At 45.0% G+C, this 27,138-nt stretch overlaps 1 protein-coding gene and 1 long non-coding RNA gene across 2 annotated transcripts in view; both read left to right on the top strand.

The window, feature by feature from the left end:
• Nucleotides 1–11,885, top strand: part of LOC144123622 (steroid 17-alpha-hydroxylase/17,20 lyase-like) — a 29,813-nt gene extending 17,928 nt beyond the window's left edge. The window contains exons 2-8 of the mRNA XM_077656424.1: nt 3,582–3,754; nt 5,146–5,325; nt 6,666–6,759; nt 8,159–8,314; nt 9,607–9,815; nt 10,709–10,840; nt 11,456–11,885. Coding sequence (XP_077512550.1) covers nt 3,592–3,754; nt 5,146–5,325; nt 6,666–6,759; nt 8,159–8,314; nt 9,607–9,815; nt 10,709–10,840; nt 11,456–11,817 — 1,296 coding nt within the window. The 5' untranslated portion in view covers nt 3,582–3,591 and the 3' untranslated portion in view covers nt 11,818–11,885. The remainder of the gene's footprint in view (nt 1–3,581; nt 3,755–5,145; nt 5,326–6,665; nt 6,760–8,158; nt 8,315–9,606; nt 9,816–10,708; nt 10,841–11,455) is intronic.
• Nucleotides 11,886–15,106: 3,221 nt separating this feature from the next.
• LOC144123620 (uncharacterized) lies at nt 15,107–23,566 on the top strand. The gene is made up of 3 exons (XR_013313124.1): nt 15,107–15,257; nt 17,839–18,024; nt 23,334–23,566. It is a non-coding gene; the product is annotated as an uncharacterized LOC144123620 (long non-coding RNA).
• The last annotated feature ends 3,572 nt before the right edge of the window (nt 23,567–27,138 follow it).

The following is a 27,138-nucleotide window of genomic DNA, read 5'->3' as shown; positions in this document are numbered from 1 at the left end:
ATCCGAGAACACGATTAGCATCGTTAATAATCTCCGTTACGTGATGTGACCAATTGAGATCGCGGGTTAAATGCACACCCAAGTATTTATACTCCATTACAGCAGTGATTTCGGAATTGTAGATTGAGTAGCTTGAAGAAGGTTGGGAGCGAAGTCAATGAAAGGATAGGAGAGATGTTTTCTTCGCGTTTAAAGACATTAGCCATTCGTTACACCAGGTTATTACACAGTCGATGTCGGATTGTAGGAGTTGGATGTCACTACTGTTGGTTATTGGGCGGTAAATAACGCAGTCGTCTGCAAACATGCGCACGTTAGAACACAAGTTAGCTGGTAAGCCATTAATATAAATAAGGAAGAGAAGGGGCCCCATGACGGTGAATTGTGGCACCCCAGACAGAACAGAAGCATAAGAAGATGTACGCTTATTAGCTAAAACAAACTGCTGTCGGTTAGTAAGGAAGTTCCGAATCCATTTCAAAACAAAGCAATTAAGATTTAGGCGTGAAAGTTTTAGAAAGAGCCGCTTATGAGGAACTTTGTCGAAGGCATTTTCAAAATCAAGGAACAGAGCGTCAACTGGAATGTTAAGGTCGAGGTTAGAGCTTAAGTCGTTAACAAACAATGCTAGTTGAGTGTCGCACGATAAACCATTTAGAAAGCCATGTTGAGCAGGCTGAAAAAAAATTAACTGAAACTAGGAAGTTCATAATATGCGAGTATATTACATGCTCCATTAACTTTGAAGGAATGCTAGTGATGGATATCGGTCGGTAATTATGACGAGAAGACGATGGGCCCTTTTTTGGGACAGGAATGACTTTGCCCACTTTCCAGTCATATGGTATGACACCTGATGAAAGACACTGGCGAAAAATATGGGACAGTATGACGCTAGTAGTATGCTTTGTGCTTTTGAGTATTTTTGCGTTAATGTCGTCGATACCTGCAGATGACGTTAGTTTCAAAGAGTCTATATGTTTTACAATACCATTAGGGTCAAAAGTAATATCAGGCATGGACGGGAAATCAAAGGAAGGGAAAACAGGAAGGTCATCATCTGGTTCGCGAGTGAAAACAGAGCTAAAGGTTAAATTTTAGATTTCTGCAACGTCTTGCTCCGCGATTGGATTATTATCATCGTCGCAAAGGGTTATCGTATCGCTCGACTTAGGATTGATGTACTTCCAGAATTGACGGGGGTTAGTGCGTAGCATATTGGGCAATGTAGATGAAAAAAATGAATACTTGGCTTTGAGGACTTCTGAGGTATAAGATTTTTCAGCTTCATAATATTTATTCCATGTGTTCGGGTTCTTAGAACGTCTAACGGATCGAAAAAGCCTTTTTTTTGTTGTACAGCCGGTAAATTCTACAAAATGAAGACCAGAATAAAGCAAGGAAGAGGTACGGAAGTTGAGTGATAGGCAGGACAGCCAAAAATGAAAGTGATTAGAAATCCAGATCGATAATAATTAGCAGCTGCGATAAATGTTCTTGGGGAAGCGGAAGAGGGCTAAGATGCGTCTTGGTGTTCGGGCAATGGAAAAAGAAGAAACAAGCGCAGTACTTATATCTGGATCGATTAGAATCATTCGGCGAGAGAGATTGGCAGCGGGGCGGGGGGGGGGGGGGGGGGGGGGGGTCATGTGTCTTTTAGCCCTCCTCGACCATCACTTCCCACTTCCTTATATACTTCAACGCCTTCACTAACTGCGCAACCCGACTCGCATAAATTCCTCTTTGTGAGAGGAACCTTTATGCCAATACCACCCGCATCACCTTCCCGGTACATGCTGCAGTTTCAGGTCTGAAGGCGCATTATCTTTGTCAATACTGTATGAGAGCAGCTTGCATTTGCAGGAGGTTGCGACGATTGCATGCCCAATTTTGTTCTACCTTCTCGTCAAAGCGGTTCTGCCTGTATAACCCTGTATTACTGAGTGGATTTTCGGGGGGGGGGGGGGGGGGGCGGATTCCCGGTTCGTTTTCGTATCGGGCGAAATAACAGCGGCGATAGCTGATGGTTTCCAGGCTATCCTGCACATAAATTATACGCTGCCACACCGCCAGAATCCATCATCCAGAACTATTCGTGATTTATTAACGCGCAACACACTTAATAGGATTATAATGACTGAAGTATGGCGCTAAATTGAGCCAATAAATTCTACGAAGGTTCTTCATAAACACCCAATCTAACACTGCGCAATTGTTCGTGATTGGTTTTGTGTCAGCATTACACGTGTGCAGTCCAAGCCCCTTTGCCCTAAAGTCATTTACTGCGCATTATTGCCAAGTCAAACGCTGGCATTAACATTTTCGGCCGCAAGAAGCAGGGTGCATGAGGCTAGTAACAAGTAGACACTTTGCTTAATAGGGTAGAACGTTGGGCCAGTTGGTGTAGCGACATAATTAAAAACTTTGCGCAGAATAACACAGAACGGAAGGGAGAAACACGCACACACACACACGAGCGCTCGTGTGCACACACACACACGAGCGCTCGTGTGTGTGTGTGCGTTTTTCTCCCTCCCGTCCTGTGTTATTCTGCGCAAAGTTTTTAACTAAGACACTTTGCCCTGCACTTTGAACGATTTCTAGCACGTTATATGCATTGCTGCAGCGTTGTGCTGTCTGGGTGCATGCCGTTCTGCCTCAGTTTGGCTGGCGTGACGCACACTTCATCTTCTCGGCCGCTGCAACTTTCCTTGCTTCATCTCGCTGCGCACGTTGATTGGCCGCGTTTTGCTGCTGTGTTGGCTGGGCCCGCAACAGACAGTTTGCGTCTGACCGCTCGCGGTAGCCACCGGCTGATTCCTCGGCATACATCCTTATTCCGGCGGCGGCATCCATACTGCGCCTTCCTCTTCTATCCAAACTCCAGACACATACGAATGCTACAAGGATTGCAATGGTGCTTCGCGTGCGCAGAGTTCAAGGCTGTTGAAGGCCAAAAGAGGCAAACGCAAAGCGAGCGCACTTCTCCGTGGACTACTCGCCGCTATCGTCGTGTTCGGCGTGTAAAATTTGCTGTTTTTCTTCGTCTGCAAGCCCCACCTCTTCTAATTTCCCCGGGGAGGCTAGATAATGCAGCCACCCTACCCGCCCATCCTACTTGCCACCTTCGTGGCAATTTCTGCTGCTTAATATTGTTTTTTTCTTCTTCTTGAAGCCCCCTGAGCCGTTTCTCGATACCACCCTACCAAAGTCCTCACGGTTCCCTCTTTTCGCGTTCTGCTGGGTAAACTTGCGAGTAACGGAAAAAACAACTCCTATTTAAACTCGAAAATATACATCTTCCCTCTTTGCTTTCACATGGAGGTACCGCGCAACACGTGTCGTATTTGACAAATGTAACCAAGCTGCTGCCATAGCGGTGGGTAAGGTATTGCGGACGAGAGACTTCGCTGCGTTAATCGGCGCTGGTCGGCCCTTGTCGGATTTCTTGTGATCTGATTTCTTGCTGGTTTCTTGGTTCTTGTGTCCATGCTGTACTTTTCTCACTGATCACTGAAGCTATTACAGTGTGTCATTACAAAAATGTTTCTTAGGCTTAATATGCCTTCCTTTTCACGCAGTTCAGACACAATGGAGGCCAATTCGGACAGCATACTCATGTCCTGGGATTGGCGCTGCGTGGTCTCCTTGGTGGCAGCAGCCGCCTTCCTGGTCCGCGTGGCCTTTTTCTATAACAATGTCGCCAAATATCCCAGGGGGCCATTCCCACTTCCTTTCCTTGGAAACCTGCTCAGTGAGTAGGTCTGAGCTTGAGCATCCTAAGCTCTTCGACCACCTGTGTTCTGAGATAATGAGAAACGAAAACCGGTATATACTTCTATATCTCAAAGCTGACCGAAACCACTTTAATACGATGTACGCGGCAAATACGTATTTCACTTCGGTGACATGTGGGATACGCGAGTACGAAATTTCGTACTGCACAAGTAGCAGATGCCACCTGTAAATGTTTGAAAAAAGAAAAGGTTTCCTACATCAGCGATAACTGAACCGCCTGCAGGCCGAACTCGTCAGGGAAGTATTCGCTAAAATAAAAAATTAAAACTGTGTGTACAACGAAGCATGTAAAAGGTGGAAAACGTGTTAACTGTGCACACAAGAACCTGCACTGCGCGTGCTTAGGAATGGGTGGAGAGGCAGGAGAATGATGTATGCCGATGGCGGTGGCGGACTTGGTGATGATGATGACGATGCTCGGCAGATGGGCTGCACCCTCTCATGGGAGTGTCACAAGGACTTGCGACAGTTGCCATAGTGAAGCTTGCTATGTCTCTGACAGGTAGCAAGGAATTATGAACGTTGTCTTACTTTGCAGTGATAGTGTGTTTTCTTTTAATTCACGCGAAAACAGCAGCAAAGTGTAATTTATTTTTCAGCGTAACGCATAGCTTTGCTGGCGCTCAATTTTCCGGTCAGAGAGAACGCCGTGACTTGACCCGATGATAAGAAGGAAGTCGTTCAAGAATCTCGCTACCAGCAGTAGCCAACAGGCTCTCTTGTGGCGCAAGCTGTATAGTGTGTTGTTCACATAAGCCATTGTGTTGGTGCTGCCCTGCTGGTGTAGTGAACCAATACAGTGCTGTCAAGAATCCTTGTTCCTCATACAGGAGTTTTGCTTCGGCCACACCGAAGTCCACTATAGGCGCCTGTTTTAACGGGGTGTGCTCCGCTCACTGTTCGTATGACGTTTTTTTTTTCGTCTTCCCTAAGAAAAGATCCGCTGAAATTCCCAGCCCTTAGTCTTTCTTGTTCAAAATCAGCATGTGTAGGCATTTAGTAATGTTAATTTATTCTACAGCGCCAGCTGTTTAGCCAGACCACCCGAGTTCTCGAGGTCGGTGTGCGCATGAAACACAATAAGGCTACAAGGCTACAATAAGGCTACACACAAAGACTACAAGAATGAGTCATGTGAGCTCATAATTGTCAGTTGACCACGAGACCATTAATAATGGGTTATGTAACCAATTTTTTTAACCGCGTGGCTTCTTGCACGTTACCATGACCCATTGCACACACGTCTTGACTAACAGACGACAATGAGGCCGGCGTCGCTTTGAGCGGATGCTTCTTGAAAGTTTTCATTTGCGTTATTTTATATCTTTCCTATTTTTCCAGTTCCAGCGCTGGCCCGTGTGAGGTTCTTGCACCGCAAGGCAGACGAGTGGTCTGCCGTGTACGGTGACGTGTTCACCCTCTGGCTGGGCGAGAAGCCCATGGTTTTCCTGAACAGTCATTCGGCCATCCACGAGGCCTTCGTGGTCTGCAAGAACGACTGCGCGGGACGCCCGGACACAAAGCTGGGTCAGCTGATCACGATGCTTTTACTTCTGCGGGTACTAGCAATGTTGGCTGTTTAGAAACACAGAGGCGCCGGTGTATTACCAAGGGCACTCTTCAGTTAGGTAGACGGTATTATTCTGTGCGCTTTGTGGCGCCGCTTGGTGAGGTAAAGCTGCACGAGTAGACTGACCTATCAGTCCGGCCCTTACTCGTGCGCCACAGCCCGTTTATTATAGTGAGTAACGAACTTCGAAGCTCCAGCGCCAAGAATGGAGTCCGAGATTAGCAAACGGGAGAAAAATGACACTCGCATTGTGGCCATGTTGGGGAATCAACAGGGTCAACAAATTCCCTGACGAAAATTTCAAGTTTTTGATGGCCTCACAATCAGCCGCACTGCCGCGAGAAGATGACAGTGCATTGGGCAAGTTATAACGACGCTCCTGAATTAAAATATAGGAAAATGCTGGCTCGTCAAAGTCTTTCTTAAACTGCATCTAAGCCTGTTTGATCGCAGGCCGTCGTTCGAGAGGTAGGTCTTGTAACACAGGTCATTATTATTGGGTAATTATGACCCAATAATCGAACACATCGTGTGCCAAAGATTGCATAAAAAAAGCAATTGTTACATGTGTATTAAACAGTTGTGAGTCCGCGCCTCGTATGTACTTGTCTGTTTCTTAGTCTCGTGATTTGTGGTGTTGTTTAGTAGCGTAAATTATACCATGATGCAGAACCAACTGGCCCATTTTGGCTTTGGAAACCAATGAATTATTGCAAATGGAATGTGCGGCCGTAGTGAGGTTGATGTATTTTACTGATTATTACCCTTCTCCGAATTTAGTGTACATAAATGATGTGAATAAAATAACGGATGACTGCCAACAAAACCTCATTAAGGTATTGCGTATTCATTACGCATTACGTAATTGCGTATTCCCTTATAAAAAGGGCCTGTACACTATCTACAGACTTCTTAAAGGCTCTATTGCTTCCCTATAGATATTTATTTTGTCTATTTATAGTCAATAGAATGCCTATAGATAAAAGTCTACTAAAAGTGTAAGGCCATAAATTTATAGATTTTCTATCGACTGTCTATAGAATTTGTAATGTCTATAGACTACTATATATGATTTGTCTGTAGCAAGTCTTTATACTTTATAGTCTAAAGTCTACGGAGACTCTATAGACTGCGTAAAGAAATTTTTTAAGGGTGTGGCCTCTACAACCCGCTTGATTAAAAAATATAAACCTGAAATCTCTTTTTCCGTCTTAAAATATCTGTTGTGTCATCACTAGCATATAAGTATAAGTTAATCCTTGAGCAAAAATATTTTCCTTTTACCTTTCACCCGCAGGAGTGTTGCAGACAGGAGGAGTTCACGACGTGTTCTTTGAAGACTACAACGCGCACTGGAAAGCGCTTCGAAAGGTTGCTTCCGCGGTGCTGAGGTTTGTCCGTTAGTTATTCGCACAACAATAGCCTTCTGCACGAAAATATATTTGGCTCTGATCTGTTACGCTCGTACATGCGCCAAACAGAATTGCTCAACATTAAGGGCTACATTTCATAAAAGTGAAAAGGGGCATTCTTGAAACTGATGCTTAATTCTATCATTAAAAATTCACTAAAGGCTGATGAACTAATGCCTGCTCGTTACTGAGAACTGCAATGTTCCGTTTTAATTTAAAAAAAAAAGACACAGTTTAAGTGAAGACTGCCACCTGTGGTGAGCGCACGCAAGGTTCATACAAGAATAAGAAGAAGAAGAAGAAGTAGTAGTAGTAAGTAGTAGTAGTAGTAGTAGTAGTAGTAGTAGTAGTAGTAGTAGTAGTAGTAGTAGTAGTAGTAGTAGCAGTAGTAGCAGTAGTAGTAGTAGCAGTACTAGTAGTAGTAGTAGTAGTGTTTATTCAAAACAAATATAAATATAAAAATCAAAATTAAAGGAAAAGATTTTTGCTAGCCCCGGCATCACTACGAGTGTACCTAAGAACAAACAGTTTTCAATCGAAAAACAAGTTTTTGCCGCTGTGGTCGACAAATCCTACTAGAGGCAAAAAAACCACTACCTTACATTTATCGTCATCGGTAAGCTAGCTCAATAGGGTCTGGCCACAAGAACTTTCGGCCGCAAAGCCCCACGTTCTGAAGATGCAGACGTGACCAAAACTGGAGAGACCACGGATCCAGCAGCAGGAGCTACTGCAGGGCCGCACCGCGGCGCTACTATCTAGAGTTTCCCCGGGTGGCGACCAACTTCGCCTCAGCTCTCACCCGCATGCTTGTGATGCTTGATATATTTCTAGTGCAGTGTTCAGCTATTCTACTGTTTGGTTCGCGACGAAAGGGAGTGCGGATGGCAATGTGTTGGGGAAGAGGATTGTTTTTTTTTGTTTTTTTTTTCAAAATAAAGAGCTCGGCTTAAAATAAAGGCTGATCTCACCTCCAATCCGGAATACCATCGCATGGGAATGACCAGCATCGAGAGGAAGCCACGCGATGGTTCGGCCCTGGCACTACTATTCCTTTCCAAACACCTCTCAGCCCTTCATACTTTTTGTACCCCCCTAATGCTCCTTCACATTATAGTGGCGTGTGATAACAGCGCCACAGTGCGGCCACGCACCGTTCCTGCTGCCAGCACCGTGGTCTCTTCTCGTTCGTTACCACCTATACATGCTTAAGGAGAGATAAACATATGCAAATTTTTAGACCGCAAAGTACCCGGCACTAAAGACCCGAGATAGGGCGTGCACACTGATATTTTATCAGACAATGTGGTCTTCTTCTTATCTATGTTTTCTTTATTGAAGTGTTTGATTGCTTTTCTCTCCACATAAATGAATTCAGGAAATTTTCCGTAAGCGATCTGCTGCCAAGGGACTGCGTAAACGCAGTTGACGCGTTCGTGGATTCCTTGGGAGATAAACCGGAAGTCATAGAACTCAAGAGCCCATTTTCTGCCATCCTCTTCAACCAAGTCGGAGCATCCACATTCGGAACCAGGTATTTTTTTTTTTAAATTCAACAGTGAACTCATTTCAGTCCCTAACTATTTACGTATAACGAAATGACAGTACATCGGCTGCTAACGCCATGCCTACATAAACAAGCATTGCATTTTTAAATGGGAGACAAAGAGTTGAGCAGTGAGTTATTTTTGCTCAGTGCCATCGAGTCATCACGGGGTCAGGCCCTTGCCTCACGAGTCTGTTATACAGTCTACTGTCAGTACTAACGCAGACAAATCAAGGCGAACACAAACTTGCCTCTTTCGCCGCTACCACTTTCATCCGCTTAGTGCGCCAATTTTGCTTCCCAGTGTAGTTATTGATTACGGGCAAAGAATGCTCTCATTTCTTTCTCAAAGATTCTTCCTTTACCTTTTATTTCCTACTTTTGTGGTACTATCCTCCGCACTTCAAGAAAAAATTCTGCTGCGCCTTCCCCCGACTGGCTCCGTTCAATTTGCTGAGGGCATGAAAGCAAGCCGCCATTGAGCTTTTTGTCACACGGTACCAAGCCTTAATTCGATAGCATTAGAGTCCACACTCGGCAAAAATGATGGCAGGTGTTACTAAATTCGCTGATTAGTCGAGAGAGGTCACGTGACCTTTTGACGACATCACAACGTTCCCCCCTTGGCAGGTGGCAACCGGCTCACTGGTCAGAATTTCCGTGAACTTGTGACGCCATCACAACCTGCCCACCGGGTCAGCTAGCAGCCTGCCCACCGTGGCACATGGGAATTTAATTATTGAGAGGGAGAGGTCCCATGACTTGGTGACATCATCACAACCTGTCCATGGAAGAAAGAAGAAAGAGAAAAAAAGGAAGAGAAATCAAAAAGAGATTTAGCAACAATGGGCATCTTTAATTCTATCGTATTCCACTCTGAAGGTGCGTTACTTGTCCCTCAGGTTCCGAACTGCAGGCGCCGGACAAGATTATGGCGTCATACACTAGAGGCGCCACTTTTCATTTTCTTGCTTATTTATTGTCGTGCTAAAAAAATTATTCCAAGGCGGTTTTATTGGAAGAGCTCGAGTCAGTAGAGGTCTGTAGCCATTACAATAGTGCAAAAAATAGATCGAGGACTTTTTACCTGTGTAGGTCGTTTAATCTCGTCTGCTGCGGCCCAAGCATCCTCCCATCTCTCTTTGTTCATATTGCTGCCTCGTTCTCGTTCTTTTTAATGAAAAATAAATACAATAACCACGGAAGTTTCGTATCTTTTTGAAAGTATACAAAGCGATGAATACTTTCCACTGGCGATTTTTTTCTCTTTTTCTCTGTAGTTCTCAGTTCGAAAGTAACGAGATACGACATTTGCGAGAACTTAACGATGACTTCTACAAATTGGCGCCCAACGGCCTGCCGAGTGATGTGGCGCCGTGGCTTGGAATCATTCACGCTAAAACGGAACGAAAAGTAAAAACCGTTATGGCTGAATTTCGGAGAGTAATGGGCCGGCTTTTTGAATTCGCCAACGGCTGCTACCCTCCAGGTAACACCACACGGTCATTTCTATTTTCTTACGTGTCTTTGCTTCTTGGGCAAAACAGGCTGTTTCACTTTCAGAGAATCCCGAAAGCATCACGCATGCACTGATCGCCGAAGCTGAAGGAGCGAGCAAAGAGAACCCAGAGAACGCGATGTATTTGACCAAATCGAACATTCATCAAATTGCTGTAGACGTCTTCACCAGTAAGCATGCTGCGTTCCTTTCTTGCCACTGGATAGGCTTTCTTTAAACGCATCTGTATTCCGGTCATTTCTTCGCTTTTGCAGATGCGACAAATGCCACAATGGGACAACTGCAGTGGTTCTATCTAATAATGATGAAATCGCCTGACGTTCAAGAGAGAATACAAAAAGAGATCGAAACCGCTGTTGGTATGGCAAATCACTTTGCGCGTGCGAATGTCAATGCATGAACAAGAACTTACAGGTTAGAGCTCTGATGCGGGAGCATTTTGTTGCCTCCCAGTACTGTGAAATTATGAAGATTTCCCAGCCTGTTACATTTGATGAGTATAAACCACAATATATTCTTAAACTGTAGTATAAGCACACAGCATTTCTTACGATCGTTGCCCCATGCAACGTTATAGATACATTTAAAAACCGGATTTCATTCTCTTTCAGTGAGTTTACAGCCTAGTAGTAAATACCTTCTTTCATCTTCACACGTTTCATCATTACTAACTGCTCCCGTAATTTCATTGCATCCGCTGACCAGTTCGTTTTCCTTGTATACCTTGTCTCGTTTCATTGTTTCAAACTACTGATTCAGAATCATTTGAGAAGATTGTCCTGTACGTCGCAAGCAGCAAGCAGCACTTCCACCGTAGCACAATGGGCACAATTCTCTACAGAAAATTCATTATTCCATCACAGGAACCAAACGACCGGCTCCCGAAGACATGCAACGGCTTCCTTTTACAGTGGCCTGCATTCTAGAGACACTTCGACACTACCCTGTGGTTCCCCTCGGAGTACCTCACAAATCTCTGGCAAGGATAAGAATTGGTTAGTGTACGGCAGACTTGCCTGCGGCTACACTCGGCATTTATTCGGGAATGCAATGTGCACTTCTAGAGCAGGTAACCATGTGTGGAGTGAGAACAAAGGCAGTAGTTTTCTCAGTTAGCCATGTTTTTATGTATTTATGTCTCGTCCCTGCGTGGGAACGAACCAAGCAAAAAATTTCACTTGCACATAATATTTGACTATGTGTAGACGAGGTTAAACCTTATTTTTTCCTTTTAAAATAACCACTGCCCGAAAGTTATATTATTCCACCGTCATTTGCAGTTAAGTATTTAGAACGAGCGCTACCACTGATGCAATTGAAAAAGACTGCCTTATAGATAGCAACACCACCTCATCGCAGCACTGATGGAGGTCTCACACGTTTGAGTAGGAGTTTGTTCCGGGCAAATTTTAAGGAAGCAGCCAACCCCTAAGCATTACTGGAAAATACTTCAGAGAATGATAAAAGTCGTAAACTGTTTTTAAATGTATGGCTGAAGTCAGGCTCATGCTCATAATGGGCGTTCTCGTTTAGGGCACGTTTCACCATCAAGCAATTATATCAAAGCGTTCCTGCTATGCAACCTCTCCATCGTGCTTCATGCCTTACAGGGGCGGCGAATATACCAAATAACACGGGAATACTGTACAACCTGTACGCCGCGAACCATGACCCCGGCTTATGGGAAGAGCCCCACAGGTTCCGACCAGAGCGGTTCCTGGACCCCGTCACGGGCCAGCTGCTCCAGGACGTTGGTCTGTTCCTCACGTTCGGACTGGGGGCGCGAATGTGCCCCGGTAAGAAGATGGCACAGATGAGCATGTTCTACATTGTGGTTCGGCTCATGCAGAGGCTGAGCTGCCGCGCCCCTGCTGGTTCACTGGGTGTGAGCTTCGATGCCTTCGACTCAAGTCTGTTCTTGGTACCCGCTCCTCAGAGAATCCTCTTCGTAAAAAGGAGCTTGACGACATGAATACAGGATGTAAACGGAGAAGCAGTTACGCAGACAGATGTCTACTCGCTTGGTGTAACGTACGCAAGTGCCGCCGCTTAATAAAATATCAAAATAGAATGTGAAAAATTTCACTCTGAAGCTATTTGTTATTTCCCGTGTGTCGTGCCATTGTTTCTTGCGCTAGTGCTGCAAAGACTGCAAGCAGTAAGGTATTACTCGGAGGTGTACAAAAACGCACACTGTGTGTCCATTGACCAAATGACGTAAGTGCGAGAGAGTTTCGTGGCAGCATATTTGAAGTCATACCTTCTACAAGCATATTACTGCTAAAGGAATAAGAAAATTACGTGCCTCAAGAGAAAACATTTCTCCGCTCCTAACACGGTGGGTATTTCAGCCAGCAGTTATTGCATGGCTACCGCAGCGTAGCTACGCACTTGTGCACCCTATGTGCACAACTGTCTGTGTCCTGCTTACCGTGTGCGTGCAAAAGTGTCCAGAACACCATGTGGGTGACAACAACTCGAAGCCCTCCCTCCCAAGTTGTGTGCTTCATAGCCAAGTGTAACGTAAAAGTTAACGCATTTTAAACAGCGCGTATTGTGCCTATAGGCTTGCACTAACGTATTTTAACCAGCGGAAGTGGAAGCTTCGAGCTGAGTTTCGCCAGCCTGCGCTTTCTTCATGGGCAGTAAAATTAGAGCCCGCGTGCGCTTCCTCATTGTGAATTTTGCGAAATGGAGCCACAGCGCCCGGATACCAATGCCGCGAATTTTTGATCAGCAGCAGAGTTCTATGGCTGCTCAGAAACTAATGGAAATAGTAATCACAATGTGAACCAGGGAGGGTAAACCTCAGGGTCCTTGCCAACGTTTCGACAAATGGACGAAGACTGGTCCACTTGTCGAAACGTTGGCAAGCACCATGAGGTTTTCTCTTCCCTTCTCCAATTTGTGAGTTTTGTTAGCCAGATTGATATTGATAACAAAACACTAGCAAAGACTACCCACCGAAGAAAAAGTGCATGAATATTTGACGGTTTTTAGGTCAGAACTGTTCAATTTTTACGTGTTCAATCAGGGATAGAAAGTCACTGTATACATACGATGGAGGCACTAGCACTTCGTCCGCACAGGACCTAATAATAATAATAATAATAATAATAATAATAATAATAATAATAATAATAATAATAATAATAATAATAATAATAATAATAATAATAATAATAATAATAATAATAATAATAATTTGTTTTAGGGAAAGCAAATGGCGCAGTATCTGTCTCATATATCGTTGGACACCTGAACCGTACGATGTCAGTGCACGTTAAAGATCCCCAGGTGGTCGAAATTATTCCGGAGCCCTCCACTACAGCACTTCTCTTTTCCTTTCTTCTTTCACTCCCTCCTTTATCCCTTCCCTTACGGCGCGGTTCAGATGTCCAACGATATATGAGACAGGTACTGCGCCATTTCCTTTCCCCAAAAACCTATTATTATTATTATTATTATTATTATTATTATTATTATTATTATTATTATTATTATTATTATTATTATTATTATTATTATTATTATTATTATTATTATTATTATTATTATTATTATTATTATTAGGGCCTGTGCGGACGAAGTGCTAGTCCCTCCGTCATACGTATACAGTGACTCTCCATCCCTTATTGAACAAGTAAAAATCAGTTTGCATGAGAGCAATCGAAAAAAATGGCAACGTTATTAAAGGGTTAGCCGTTTTCTACAGTTCATACAAAAAAAAACTGGCTACACTGCATCTAATCTTAGATGGGAGGCATGCATTGCTTGCTCCGCTGCCTTGCGAAATTTGTTTTTCTACATCCGATATTTAGGATTAGCGCCAAAAAAAGAACTAAGCTTTTTGCCTACACTGCAGATGTAGGACTGGTCTGGAAAATGCCAACAGTGTTTGGTTCCCACAATAATCCACCAACGTCATGCGCATTGACAGAGTGCAAATCAATACAGTAACGTTCATCCTTAACAAGTACAAACACACTTTTCCCCTTACGAACCTTGCAGCAGCTTCTCACCTAGCATCAAAATACTCTAGATCAAAAAAATCTCAGCATACGTGTTTTTTCAGTGCCTACTATATAATTACAACTCAAATCAGTCAAAATATTTTTTCTTCGCAGTCACGGCAATTGAGGCATAAACACGTGCATACGCTAAACGAACACAATCGTGATGCACTGGCACCTGCTAGCATTAATTTTCTCTCTAGACATCCACGAATGGAATTAACTAGATCATCTACCAACGCGGATTCACTATCTTCTTTGAGCTCAAGGCTAGATTGTATCACTAATCAGGAACGCAGTGAGAGCATGAGCCGCTAGTGCAATCTGCTCTCGTTTTTTTTTTTGCATGTCTTTTTCATGTAAGTACGTCTTTCTGCCTTGCTGGTAGTGATTCGCTTTTTTTCTTACTTGCCTGAGTGCTAACACGACGGATCATTTTTATGATATCAATTTATGTTTGTTTTTGGAAGGTATTTTTACCACGTTTCTATATTATGTGATTGCTAACCTCCCTACTATTGGTTGTTATATTTTCTTGACTACTTCACTCTTTAGTTGATGTGCGATACATTTCTATTTCTTGCGGTCTGAACTTACTAGTGAACTGTTTCTCACCGCCTATCTTCCCATATTAGCGCTACTCTAAATAAATAAACACTATACATGGTACTTGCTGTATCGGATAGATTACAGATTTTAATTCTACTCTCATGTTTTAGGGAATGTCCTAGTTCTCCTTCATATTCCTCCTTTTTTAGCTATGTCTGTACCGAAGGAAATGAAACAGTAAGTGGTGCGCGTCTGACAAGTATGACGACGCAAAATGGAAGTGTACTTACTAAAAACGACAGCTGAAATAGGTAAATTACACCGAGGGGTCCCTTCAAAACCAATAGCTGACTACGTCCCAGCTTCGCACAAGCGCATCGGTCTGACACTTCGATTGAAAACAACTGGCAAGAGCAGTACTCACATTCCTTAACGATAATTGTGACATCGTCGAAAAACGTTCTTATAAAAACCAGCAAACAAAACGCGCATTCCATGCCGAGCATCGGGCTGTGCTTCCTCACCTGCCTATCCCGCCTATGCATCGGTCTGACACTGCGATTGAGAACAACTGGCAAGAGCGGTACTCACATTCCTTAACGATAATTGTAACATCGCCGAAAAACGTTCTTATAAAAACCAGCAAACAAAACGCGCATTCCGTGCCGAGCATCGGGCTGCGCTTCCTCACGTGCCTATACCTCCTACATTGTACTACATACAACAGTGTGGGCACTGTGCAGCACGGTCGACACACCTTTACCATGCCAGGTACGTCAGTCGTCGACAAAGGGAAGTAATTCTTGTTTCCTCCGGATACGAAGCAAGCGGCAGGATCCACTGCAGACAGGTAAGTCAAACTGGAGAGAGTACATATGCGGGGTATTATCACGTAAAATGAACCAATCAATTAGAAGAGGAGTATTTTTCGCAGTCGGCTACAGTGGCAGCAAATATATTTTTCAACCCAGTAGCTTTAATGAGCATTTCATATTTGCTAATAGTGTATCTAGCCGTTAGAGACGCAAGAACCGTTCCGACTTTAAACTGGTGCGGCGCTCACAGAAGCCGTAGATGGCACGATTGCTGAAAAGTATTTCCTTCTGGGGCTTTCTTGAGTTGATTTTCGCGACATTCCAACGACATCTAAATGTTTTCCAAGTGTTACACAAACGTGTACGTTAAGTTAACACGGTTTTTAAAAGCAAAAATTGTCCCCCCATCCAGGTAAGAAAAATATTCCAATAATTCTAACGAAAAGGTTGAAGAAACAAAGGCGCAGTAACTGTCTCACTTATGGCGAGACATCATAAGCGTCGAGAGCTAATGCAACAGTCAAGAAGAAAATATATGTGCATCTAGTCGTTTCTGGTTCACATTTAATGACGTACTGTATATTTGCATACTCAGAATTTAGCTGCATGTATCTATTATACACTGCATGCTGCGAAAGCAGCGATGAAATTGAGAATATTACTAACATGAGCAACAGGAAGAAAGAATTGATCCAGCCCTGCCTGTAGACCAGAAAGGCCCACACCCGTTATACCGCGCCATAATCTTAACATAATCCACCAAAAAGTTGGGAAAAGAGTTGGGGTAGAAGTTTTCGGCTGAATGGTTGGCAAACTCGCACGCTCTTGTGGACAGCTCTGTGAAAATTGTCCGCTAGTGCTTGTTGAAAAGTTGTAACATATCAGTAAAACCCGGTACATTCGATTCCTCTGTCTTGTGGCAAATTTTATGTCGACCAAACTAGTCGTTGTTTAAATGACAGGCTTAGACAGCGTCGCAGTATTGTTAACAGCGCTGATTGCCGCAGCCTAGTTGTCAATTTTCGCACTTGTCCATGCGGTCCGTCTCTCAAAAGTGCCAAATTAGGGCGGCAAAATATAAAGATAGGCTTATAAAGAAAATTATAGAGCCCCAGAAATCAGGAGGCTTGGTGACGGTTGCTCAAGCGCGTCATCTGTTTCCGTCTCACAAACGTAATATATGTTCTTGATTTCCGCTCTAGTTGTTTCGCTTACTAGCATGTTGTACAGTGCGTGTGCATAATTCCTGGTGGGTTTTTCCTTGGTTTACGTTGTTATTCTTGTTTCATGGATTTCGCTCGCTTGTACAGTGTGTTTACTATTAGGCGGTGATTCGCGAAGCGCTGCCGCTGAGAGCCAGCGGGAATGCGTGGGAATATCAACCGGCCGCGCGTTATGAGCATACGTCTTAGTTGCCGATTCTCGTGCTTCGCGAAGTGCGGCGAACAGGCGCTGCCGTGTGCTCTTAGTATGTCAACTACCGCACTTACACGGGTGGCCTTCGAAACAAACTTAAGTGCTCCGTGAGCGCTGCGCAGCCTCCTTTGTTGACTTCTTTGCCGATGTGCCGTTCCCTTGTTTCTGCATGCCCTTCACTGAGATTGCGCTCCATAAACTTTGAAGTGTGGGTGTACGGGTTCAAAAGCCGACTTTTTGCACCGAAGCGTATCCTCCCTTTAGCACAGAATATACAGCTTGGCAGCCATTCCCACAGGCTATGAGCAGCACGCCTAACGCCGTCGGGCCGCGTACAGTAGCTTATCTTGCGTCAGCCCTTATCGCACTCCCGCGGCAACAGGCGCTCGAAACGCATATCTTGATATTGCCCGCTCTTCCCTCTATGAACAGTGGCTGGGTCACTGTCGCAGTAGGCTCCTCGTCGACAAGTCTAATGTTTGACCTGATGTATATGTATCTGTCAAGCAAAATGCGCTATTCCTTTTTCAGCTAACGGCATGTGACTTGCCTGCCCCGGTAAGTCAAATCGATTTATTGGTACAATAGAGAACATTCATAGACGGTTATTAACCCGTTTTTCACTACAAGCTTGGCAGCGACCGTTCAAGGTAATGCGCGCTGGAGAATCCTTCATCACTGTCGAGAATTCTTGAGCGCACTTCGCCCAGGCACGTGCTCTCACTGCAACGTCAAGATTTTGGAGTAAATACACTCTGACATCTTAAATACCGCGAATGCGAGAAGTTGTTTCATTTAGGACACTTATTTCGTACAACGTTTGGTATCGTTTAGAGTTGTTTGCACTGCAAGATCTGCTCTAGTAACTGTGGTTTGATTTTATTATGAGTTAATTGCCTTAGACGGGATCGTAACATGCCACCTAGAGTGCACATGTGCAAGTTATGTCTGCATTTCAAACGGTGAAATAAATTATCGTAGTAAGCGCAAGAAATTACCCCAAGATCGTTAACGAAAAGATGAACTTAAAATTTCTGCTTCAGACAGAAACTCAGCATTCTGGGACGACGGACAGTACAGAAGTAAACACTACTTTCAGCTGTGCTTCTCTTTGCAAAGGATCAAATTTACTCAATTTTAGCTCCGTGCCTGGCTGATTAGAGTTGCATTTTTATTCCATTGGACGCTTCTCCCGCGCAGCAACCCAAACAGCCAGGACATTTTCCAGAAGGCAGCCGAGTGTTCCAAAAACAAATGGAGCAACCATCACACAGCGAGCGCAAGAAAAACCGGCGATGGTTTTTCTCAGGGGTCAAGCCATCCTCTACCAAGCCTGCTCCGACGATAACAAACACCAGTTCATCTCGTGGCTCTCCTACAAACCAGGTGACAGATTTGAACGGCTAATTGACAGCAAAAGCGAAGATTTTCTTTCGAGCTGCGAAATTTTCAAATTTTATCTCTTCCAGAGCTCAAACATATACGCCGGAAAAAATGGTGAATTCGCATTTCTAGACACCTTCCAACCTAGAGAATTCTTTGAAGCCAATAGGCCTAAGGCCGCTGATTTTGTGTTACATGAATGACCTCGAGTTCCTGCTATGTCGGAGAGAAGCAGATAATTGTGCATTAGCTTTGTTCGGGCATATAATCAAGTTGGCGTGAGTCAACAGCTGATAAAGACATGCGGCCTAAACACAGTTTGGTATTTTTGCTGCAAAACCAAACCCCGAAAGGAATAGACGCATCTCTTCCAGAGCTCAAACAAATAGGCAAAAAAAAATCGTGCATTCGCATTTCTAGACACCTTCCAACCGAGGGAATTCTTCGAAGCCAATAGGCCTAAGACCTTTTTTTTACAAACTTACCAACTCTTACTTACCAACTCGCCCAAATTTCCGCCTTGCTGAAGGCCTAAGACCGCTGATTTTGTGTTACGTGAATGACCTCAAATTCCTGCTATGTGTCGGAGAGATGCAGATAATTGGGCGTTAGCTTTGTTCGGGCATATAATCAAGTTGGCGTGATTCAATAGCTGATAAAGACATGCGGCCTAAACGCAGTTCGGTATTTTTGCAGCAAAACCGAGTCCCAATAGGAATAGACAAAAAGTCGCATGCGTGAGATCAGAAACCATCCATGAACATTCCGTAAATGTAGTGGCTCGGAATAGCTTGAGGCACGTTTTTCAAGCTGACAGCGGTAAAAAATGAGGGCGGAAAAAGAAGGCCGTCCGTGTAGCCTTTCCTCTTGACGTCCTTACCTGCAGCCTGCGCTGTCATTTTCTCGCTCATTCATATCGCTTAGTGAACGGCACCACTTGTGCGACAGGAGCTGCGCGCTCTGAGCCGCATTGTGACCTTTTAAACGATGTTTATTTAGCTTTGAAAACAGGCATAATGTTACTGAAAATTATGAGGCATCCCCTTTTTTTAAGAAGAGCCGAGTAGACAGACAGTAGGTCCAATCACCGTCATACACTTCTGCAGCGCTAGGAGGTAGAGGAACGTTACACAAAAGCACCAAGATAACCACTTTATCTTACTAGATCAGGATGGCCTTCCCAGTTAAGTGGCGTAGAAAGGAGGCTCAGTACACTAAAACTGCCCAACTCGCAGGCTACAGATTGTTCATAGCTACAGCTAGGATGAAAGACATGGAACCTAGGCGTTTACAAAACATTCTCCAATGGTTATTCCTAGTTTTCATGTAACTCTTTTAACAAATGGTTCCTTATCTCTGACTCCTTAGTCCCATAATTATACTTCTAATACGAAGCCCATATGTTTTCCAGCATTTCAAGGTATTACGTTTAGGGGAATGCCCCAAGGTGGAGTAGGTTTGTAATAACGGAGTGATTACTCATTGACATCCACTCATGCGCAGCGACAGTGCTGCAAATTAAATCTATAAGGCTTCCACAGAAACTTCATGCCTGAAGAAAAATTCGCCCTAGTCCGGGGTTCGAACCGCGACACCGCCTCACCGGAGCCGTCACTCTACCAACTAAACTAGCCGGGACGGCTTGCATATGGCAGGGCGAGAGCAAATTGATCCCCGACTCCGAGTTGGAACGATAATGATCCAATGTTTAAGGCTGTCGCCCAAGGTGAAAAAAGTTTATAATAAAAGAGTAATTACTCGTTAGCATTCACCAAAGTGCAGCCATTCGGCTACAAAGAAACGCTATACAGCTTCCACAGACACTACGTAGTTAAAGTTGTCCGGAGCAGGACTAAATTTTCTTCAACTACGAAGTTTCTGAAAGCTGCACAGTTTTCCTTTACGTATGGCTGCGTTTGGGCTGCGCGTAGGGCATTATTCCAAAATCCTAAACTCACCTAAACGCGTTTCATGTTACACAAAATCGATGACCAGTTAAGAAATCATCGCAAGTGAGGAGGGACAGAAAAAAACACGTTTCATCGTGGACGTCATCATTACCATCATCATCCTAACTCCGTCCTCTGCGGAACAAATGCCTCTCCCATCGACTTTCAAATAGCCCTGTCCTGCGACTTCTGTGGCCCCTTATCCCCGCAAGCATACTAGCAGCACCTTTTGGCGGAATCAAACCGCCAAGCTAACACAGAACATTTCGCAAACGTAGCCTGACAGAAATAAATATACATCTTTGTTATTAATATAATCAGGTTTGCGAAAACAAAGCACGAAGAAGTAAGTAGACGGACAGGCTGGCAACAGTTGACCACGAGGAAAAAATTGTCCACCATTGGTCGAGTCGTTGTCTGAACCAGCGAGTATTCCCATCTGTGACCAAGGAATATCGCATGTTCGGAGTCCCGATCGAACGCTAGTCGCGTGCCAGGCAAAAAAGTGTGCTCTATGGCAACAAGATCGTGAACGAATTGGCATATTCAATGTCTATGAGAGCTGTAAATTCAGCCATTTCATGTTGAGTTCTGCTGATGTCCTCGGCGCAAGGCAATATGCATTTTTTTAATATAGAAGTGCGTTTGCCATTATGTTCCTCTCTTTTCAGCGTCTTGCGCGCCTGAGATTTTCTGTGCGCACAAGAGCAATATCGTACACCCAGGCTGGCCTAAAATCAAGAGCGCTCATGTGCTTATAAGGGTGCATTGTATACATGGAAACGCAGACGAAAAGGACAGAGTAGTCCTCAAAGTAACTGTGTGTGGTTCGCCTTTATTTCCTTCATTATAAACATAGCAACGCATAACATGTATCGCATGAATGTCCCTGTAGGTACGAGTAAGGCGCGTTCGTCATTTCTGGCTATGACTGCTGACATGGAAGGATGAAAGCAACTTTTATCAGACGAAAAAAAAAAATCTTCCAGGGTGGTCCCCTACTGGTCCAGGTGTCCACGGGCTAGTGCTTCACATAAAGCCTGGTCCACCAACCATTTCTGGCCGGCGGGCTGAGCGGTCCGTAATGCAGCCTCCCAGGAAGTATGAGTGGGATTGGGGATGGGGGTACTGCCTGTGGGGAAGGGCATTCCCAAAGGTAGTGGAAAAGTGTGGATCTGGGCACGCCAGAGGTGTTACAATGAGGAGAAAAAGTGGGGTGAAAGCATGAGAGACGGTAGGGTGAAATAAAGCAGCCCGTCTGTAATTGTCGTTATGTGCCGCTGGATAAGGGCGACAAGGTACTGTGGAGTAATGGTAATGCCATGCGGCTGAGTTTGTAGAATGCGGTGATTTGATGATATGTATAAAGGACCGCTGGGGCCTCTTGCGCGGGGTTGGGTGCCTGATCGTCCGCGGTCCGGGAGGAGAGTTCTCGGGCCAGCGCATGAACGCGCTCATTACCTGGGATCGAGGCATGAGTTAGTACCTCGCCATATAACGTGATAGCGCTTAAGGCCCGTTACCCAGAAAATCCGGCGTCGGAGTTGTCGGTGTTGTGAGCGAAAAAGTGCGCGTAGGGTGGCCTCCCGCAGGAGCAGCAGCCTAGGTGGGCCACCTGGGTCATGTGACCTTGTGGCGTCGTCAGAACCTGCCCACCGTATTGTGAGCAAACTGACCACCGTGGCAGGTGGCTGTTAAATCAATGACTGATCACGAAAGGTTGGTCGGGAAAAGCAACTTGGGTCGCACAAGCCCCACCGGTGACAGCGCCTGCCAAAGCAGAGCAGTGGTGATTCCCTTAACCGCTGCATCATTGCGGAAGGAGGGGTGTGAGAACTCCCAAGGACCTATGAATGTTAAGTTGAGAATGATCAATTCAACATAAATGCGCATTAACTCATTAACTCTATCGCGTCACATCCTTAAGGTGGAGCTTAAGTGACTCCTTCCATTTTTTTTAATTTCTCCCCGCAGCAGCCTAGTTTATTGTTAGCACGGACATGACTGACATTTAAGGTTATTAAATATTTAGGCATGCAGTAGAACTGTCCAATGCATTACCACGTAAGTTATCTTAAAGCATTATTTTACTCATTTTTTTCTCACCTACGCGATAAAAAGATCGAGCTAAATTTATTAGAGGGTCAGCTGCACCACTCGAAGGTGAAATCTGCGAGAATGGCTGGGACAAAAACCACGCACGTTAGTAGAAAACTAGATAACGCGCTTCGCTGGCGTTGAATACAAGAATTCATTGACTTGCGGGGGTGGGGGGGGGGGGGGGGGGGGGGAACTGGTGGCGTTTGAAACAACGACTGTGCACGAGAGTACTAATGCTTCTAGAAAACAGTGCAAGAGCACATTCCTGAAGACGTTGTCGTGCATGCAAATGCGAGTCGATATATCATGAGCAAACGATTCTTGGTAGAATCCACGTAAGAGCCGACGTGCAATAACACATGGGCACTTGGAAGCTTATCTTATAACGAAAAGAAGAATAGACTCCATGAGTGATACTTCCATTTAGATATTTGCAGGCAGTACTTGATGCATTTGTAACAGTGCTGTGATCACTCTTGCAGCCTGCCCGAGTTGCTCTGGCGTATTCTATGGCTTCTCCGGTTGATCCATAGTATATGATCCATGGTGTCTTGTGTGCTTTTAGCGTTGCGTTCGCTTCTGTGTACTTGCCACATAATTTATGACCGGTCTCCGTTCCAGGCTATTTGTCCTTTTCGTAAATACAATGTGTAGTGCAAAGTCTGAGACTATTCCTAATAAGCAACTATTTACAGCATTCTTCGCTTTATTGTAGCGCACGTTTCCGCGTCCACAAGTGCTGCCGGCAAGTTGCGCTTGTAATAGTCATTGCTGTTTAACCTCTTTAAAAAGGCCGAGGGCATCTGTTTTTCTCGCCAAAGCAACGCATAGCTCTTCATGCCAAACTCACGTTTCCAATAGGGCCTCAAGGTCGCTCTCTTAAAATCCTGCTCTGCACTCGAGCGAAACTGAGCAGTTCTCACATGCTGGCACTTCTGCGTGCCTGTTGTCTATTTCACTTCCAATATGACAGATGAGACAGGTTATTATGGCCAAGGTCGCAAAGAGAAAGGAAAAAGGAAAAGTAATGAAGCGCTCAGAACAAAACAAAAAGAATGCTGCACGTAGCAAAATAGACATCTCTCTGTGCTGCTGATACTGATTCCCTTGTGCCCAATCGCCAGTACCGCCGTGAGCGGATGACTCATTGCTGTTGTTGCCACGTGTCCCATTTGTAACCTTAATGTCACTGCGAAGCAACCTCGAAATATCTTCAATCCGTATTGCTTGTCCTGTAGTGACGCGCTCTCTGCTTCCTTGCAGGCTTCCAGAGGACGGAAAGAAACCATGAAGATGTCCTTCAGAATCCCTCTATACGACGAAAACCATTACGAAAAGTGGCTGTTCTGGATTTGAGGCAAGAAAGAACTGACACGCAGGCTTCTCCCGACACACTCGTTCTCAATCCACGGGCTCCTTACCGAATGCGCAGGGCGCTATTGCCCTTCAGGATATCGTAATATGCGCGCATTCAATAAATGGGTTCGGAAAACAAAGCTCGCAGTTCGCGCATTTTTTTCTTCATACTGCGCAGCATCTTAATTCCTGCACCTTTCTTGCTCATTTGGAGTTTAAATTAAGTATTGTCTGTCTGTCAGTAAGAAATAACGATGGGTCTTTCTATTCTTAAAGTTTAGCGCAATTGCTGCTTCCTTCCCGCATGTTATTCCTATTGATATTGGCGGAAATGCTTACAGAAGCGTTCAGCTGTGGTGGAAGCCTTATAAGGCTTCAACTATGGAGCAAAATAAACAACATAGACAGGCCTTCTTAAAAGCAGCACGGGGCGTTTGCTTCATTGTGGTGTAACCTCGTAGCACCACCTTCGGTAGATGGCCTCTCGACGTAACCAGAGGTCCTGGGAAAAAAAGCCTCTCCTTCCATTCCGACGCTCGTCGCAGCATTTCGCATCGCAGAATGTCACACGTAGCACATCTACGTGATCACGTGCGCGTGGATAGTTGTAAAAGAGAAGAAAGCACGCGCAAAGGCTCATCGTCGAAAGAAGAGAGGCACCACCCATTCACATTATTCACATTATTATTAGTCTTATCAAAACTCTCATCCCTTTTCTGTTCATGAGGAAGAATTCACCGGTGTTGCGCTCCCACGTGCTTTTCCTTTTTATTAACTGCGTTCAGGTGAATAGCTACCCGATTCTTGGCCGATCCCCCAGTGTGGGTATGTGCCATCTTTTGATAGGCTAACAACAACAACAACAACAGAAGAGAGGCATAGAGGAGAGCACAAGAAAACGCTGAGCGCTTGGCGTCAATGTTGTATTATCGGCGTGTGACGAATCCGCTGCGGCCAATTTGAGTCAGCGTTTCGTACTCCGAGCGTCTAACATGCATAACAATGGATATGTGAACTTCAGTAACTGATCAAGTGTCCTACTAAGAAAGTGAACACAAAAACAGTGACTGCATGCGTACGCCCACCACAAATTTGTCAACGCTGTCTGACAATCCAGGCACACTGAGAGGAGTTGCACATTTTCAGGTTTCCGAGACATACGAAAAAGTTTGCTATTGTGCTACATTTTATTTTCTTACAGCTGCTGCCAGCACTTCGCCGGTGAACTGCAATGGCCGTTTCTGAGGCTGGCCAAAGAGCTGGGAATTCAAGATATCATCCAACAAGAAACGGCGGAGTAGGCAACAACCAAGACTTTAGGATTTTTTCGCTGACATTGCACTCTGTTTAAGCGTGATTTAGAGGAGGCCATGATTTCTGCAATACCATCGGTTCTGTAAAACGTGACTTTTCTGAACAGAAGAAATTTCGTAGCTTGCCATTGTTATGCAAAATGCAAGTTACAAACTAAAGATGTCTCGCAACATTTGTTGCTCAGGAACCTTCAGCACTCTCAGCCAGTATCATCTGTCTCCTGAGTACAAAGACTGCACCAAGCTTCCCTTTATAATGGCTTGCCTGATGAAGACAATTCGCTTCCGGCCTATAGTATAGTGCCACTTGCCATGCTGATGATGGTGAATTTATATGGCGAGAGGTCTTCTGTGGCAAAAGAGCGCCACGGCAGTTTTTTTTTTGTACTTTTTCTCAGGGTGCGGTCAAAAACCCACTTCCCAAGCACTTCACCCTAAAGAAGCCGAACATCAGGCAAGGGAAAGCTTGTACCTATTGTATCGCCGGTGGTTATGTGGTGGCACTGGCGATCGAGCCCCGCACCTCCCGCATGCGAGGCGGATGCTCAAACGACTAGGCCACCGCTGCGGTTCGCTTGGCACGCCTCACAGGACATCTACGTGCACAAAAGTTGTGAGCAAGCACTGCGTGTTTTCCTGGCATCGTCAGTGCATATGTTTTAAGAAGGCAAAAAACAGAATATTGTTTACAAGCACAAAGAAAAATAGTCGATCCGAGCCAGCACTAAACGGATAGGCGTCGGTATACGAAAGCAAAATTATTGAGCTTTTCCATTGTCCAAGGCGGTGAAAGTAGTACGGCGGTAGCCACGCTGCATTTTCAAGGCATCTGTTTTTGTTGTGATCATCACGCACCCACTTCGCTCATGAGTACTGCACTGCACACGACACATTTTAAAAGCTCACGCTACTTTCTAAAAAATGCAAAGCAGCCGATGTAAACTAAGTATGAAGTGTCATCAGCACTGCACACCAAAGACGATTTTATTAGGATCTTCGTTTAATCTTCCGCCAGAAACCTAATGATGCCTAAGGACACGGCCACTTGTACAATATCTAAAACATGAACCATGACCCCTCTGGGCCAATCCAGAGAAGTTTCGACTGGAACGCTTACTGGGACTCCCTACAGGAAGTCTGCACCAGGTCTTTGGTTCATTACTTACCTCCGGCATGGGCCCCTGTACTTGTCCCGGTAAGAAGTCGGCACACATGGGCATGTTCTACAAGCTCGTGAGACTTATGCAGAGACAAAGCTGCAGCGCACCCGGGAAGCCCTCGGATGGGAACATGGAAGGCAGTTCTTCAAGCTTATATTTTTTTTCCCGGAAAACAGAAAATTGTGCTCCCCAGGAGGAATTAAAAAGCTTATTGAACGTACCCTTTCTTCTCGCAAAGAGCCGGTTGTACGTTTAAGTAAACCAATATATAAAAGGTGTAAGAAAGCGTGCTCTATTAAAGAAGCTTCGTTCTGGAGCAGTGCTTAATATAATTGCAGGATTGCAAAAACTTGCTGCCGCATGATACCTTTGGAGGTTTGGGGTAAACCGCACCCTTGACGTCGAGCGCACGCAGTGTGTCGTCTGCCTCATTACTGTTGCTGTGCAAGGCTGTGCCAAGTAATAAAGCATAAATATATTACAGGCTGTCCACCAGTCTTCCAGAGAACTCAATAATGTAATGTCTGCAAACTTACTGATCTGAATAAAGCACAACCTTAAGGATTACCGCGAGTCACATATAGGTTACGGGCAAATTCATACATCTTTATTTTTTCCAGTCCCGTGCACCTCATGGGTGACACACATTAATAAGCCACAGTACCCGGAGTCACATCTGGAGGTGACATCAATGGACATGGTGCCGTCCTGAGTCAGAGTGGCGGTGATATGGCTCACGAGATTACGTAATCCGCTTGGCTCATATTGGGTGCAGGGACAGGCAATCGGTAATGCTTTCAGCTCCAAGTCATAGATTCACTGTTTAGATCGGGAGGAGCGATTCCTCTTTAATGCTAATGTGGCCTCAGCCAGCAGGGACGTGGCGTCATTCGGACGAGCCGGTGCCTTCGCAAGCGCTGGCGCTGTCAAAACTTCAGCGTAACAGGAACCGGCACCTAGGATGAAGTCAGGTCCCAGTTGTCCTCACTTGTCGTTTCTCCCTTGTTCACGTCGGCAGTTAGATGAGTTTCTGATTGTATTTACGGAGGCTCCCCACCCAGTTTCTCTGTGGTTTCTCTATTTGGCTTGGCTGCGGGTCTCAGTGTTTGCGTCTCCGAAGGCAGTCTAGGGAGCTCCATAGTGATGCGGCCTCTGCACTTGAATAGATGATCCGGCGATCTCGAGGGCCCTTGAGGCTGTTTTGCGCTGCCGTCTGCCGCCGCACGTGGGCTCGGTCAC

Source organism: Amblyomma americanum, chromosome 3 (assembly GCF_052857255.1).
Source record: "Amblyomma americanum isolate KBUSLIRL-KWMA chromosome 3, ASM5285725v1, whole genome shotgun sequence".
Classification (NCBI taxonomy): Eukaryota; Metazoa; Arthropoda; class Arachnida; order Ixodida; family Ixodidae; genus Amblyomma; species Amblyomma americanum.
The sequence above is the reverse complement of the archived record's forward strand: the minus strand, read 5'-3'. Positions and strand labels throughout refer to the sequence as shown.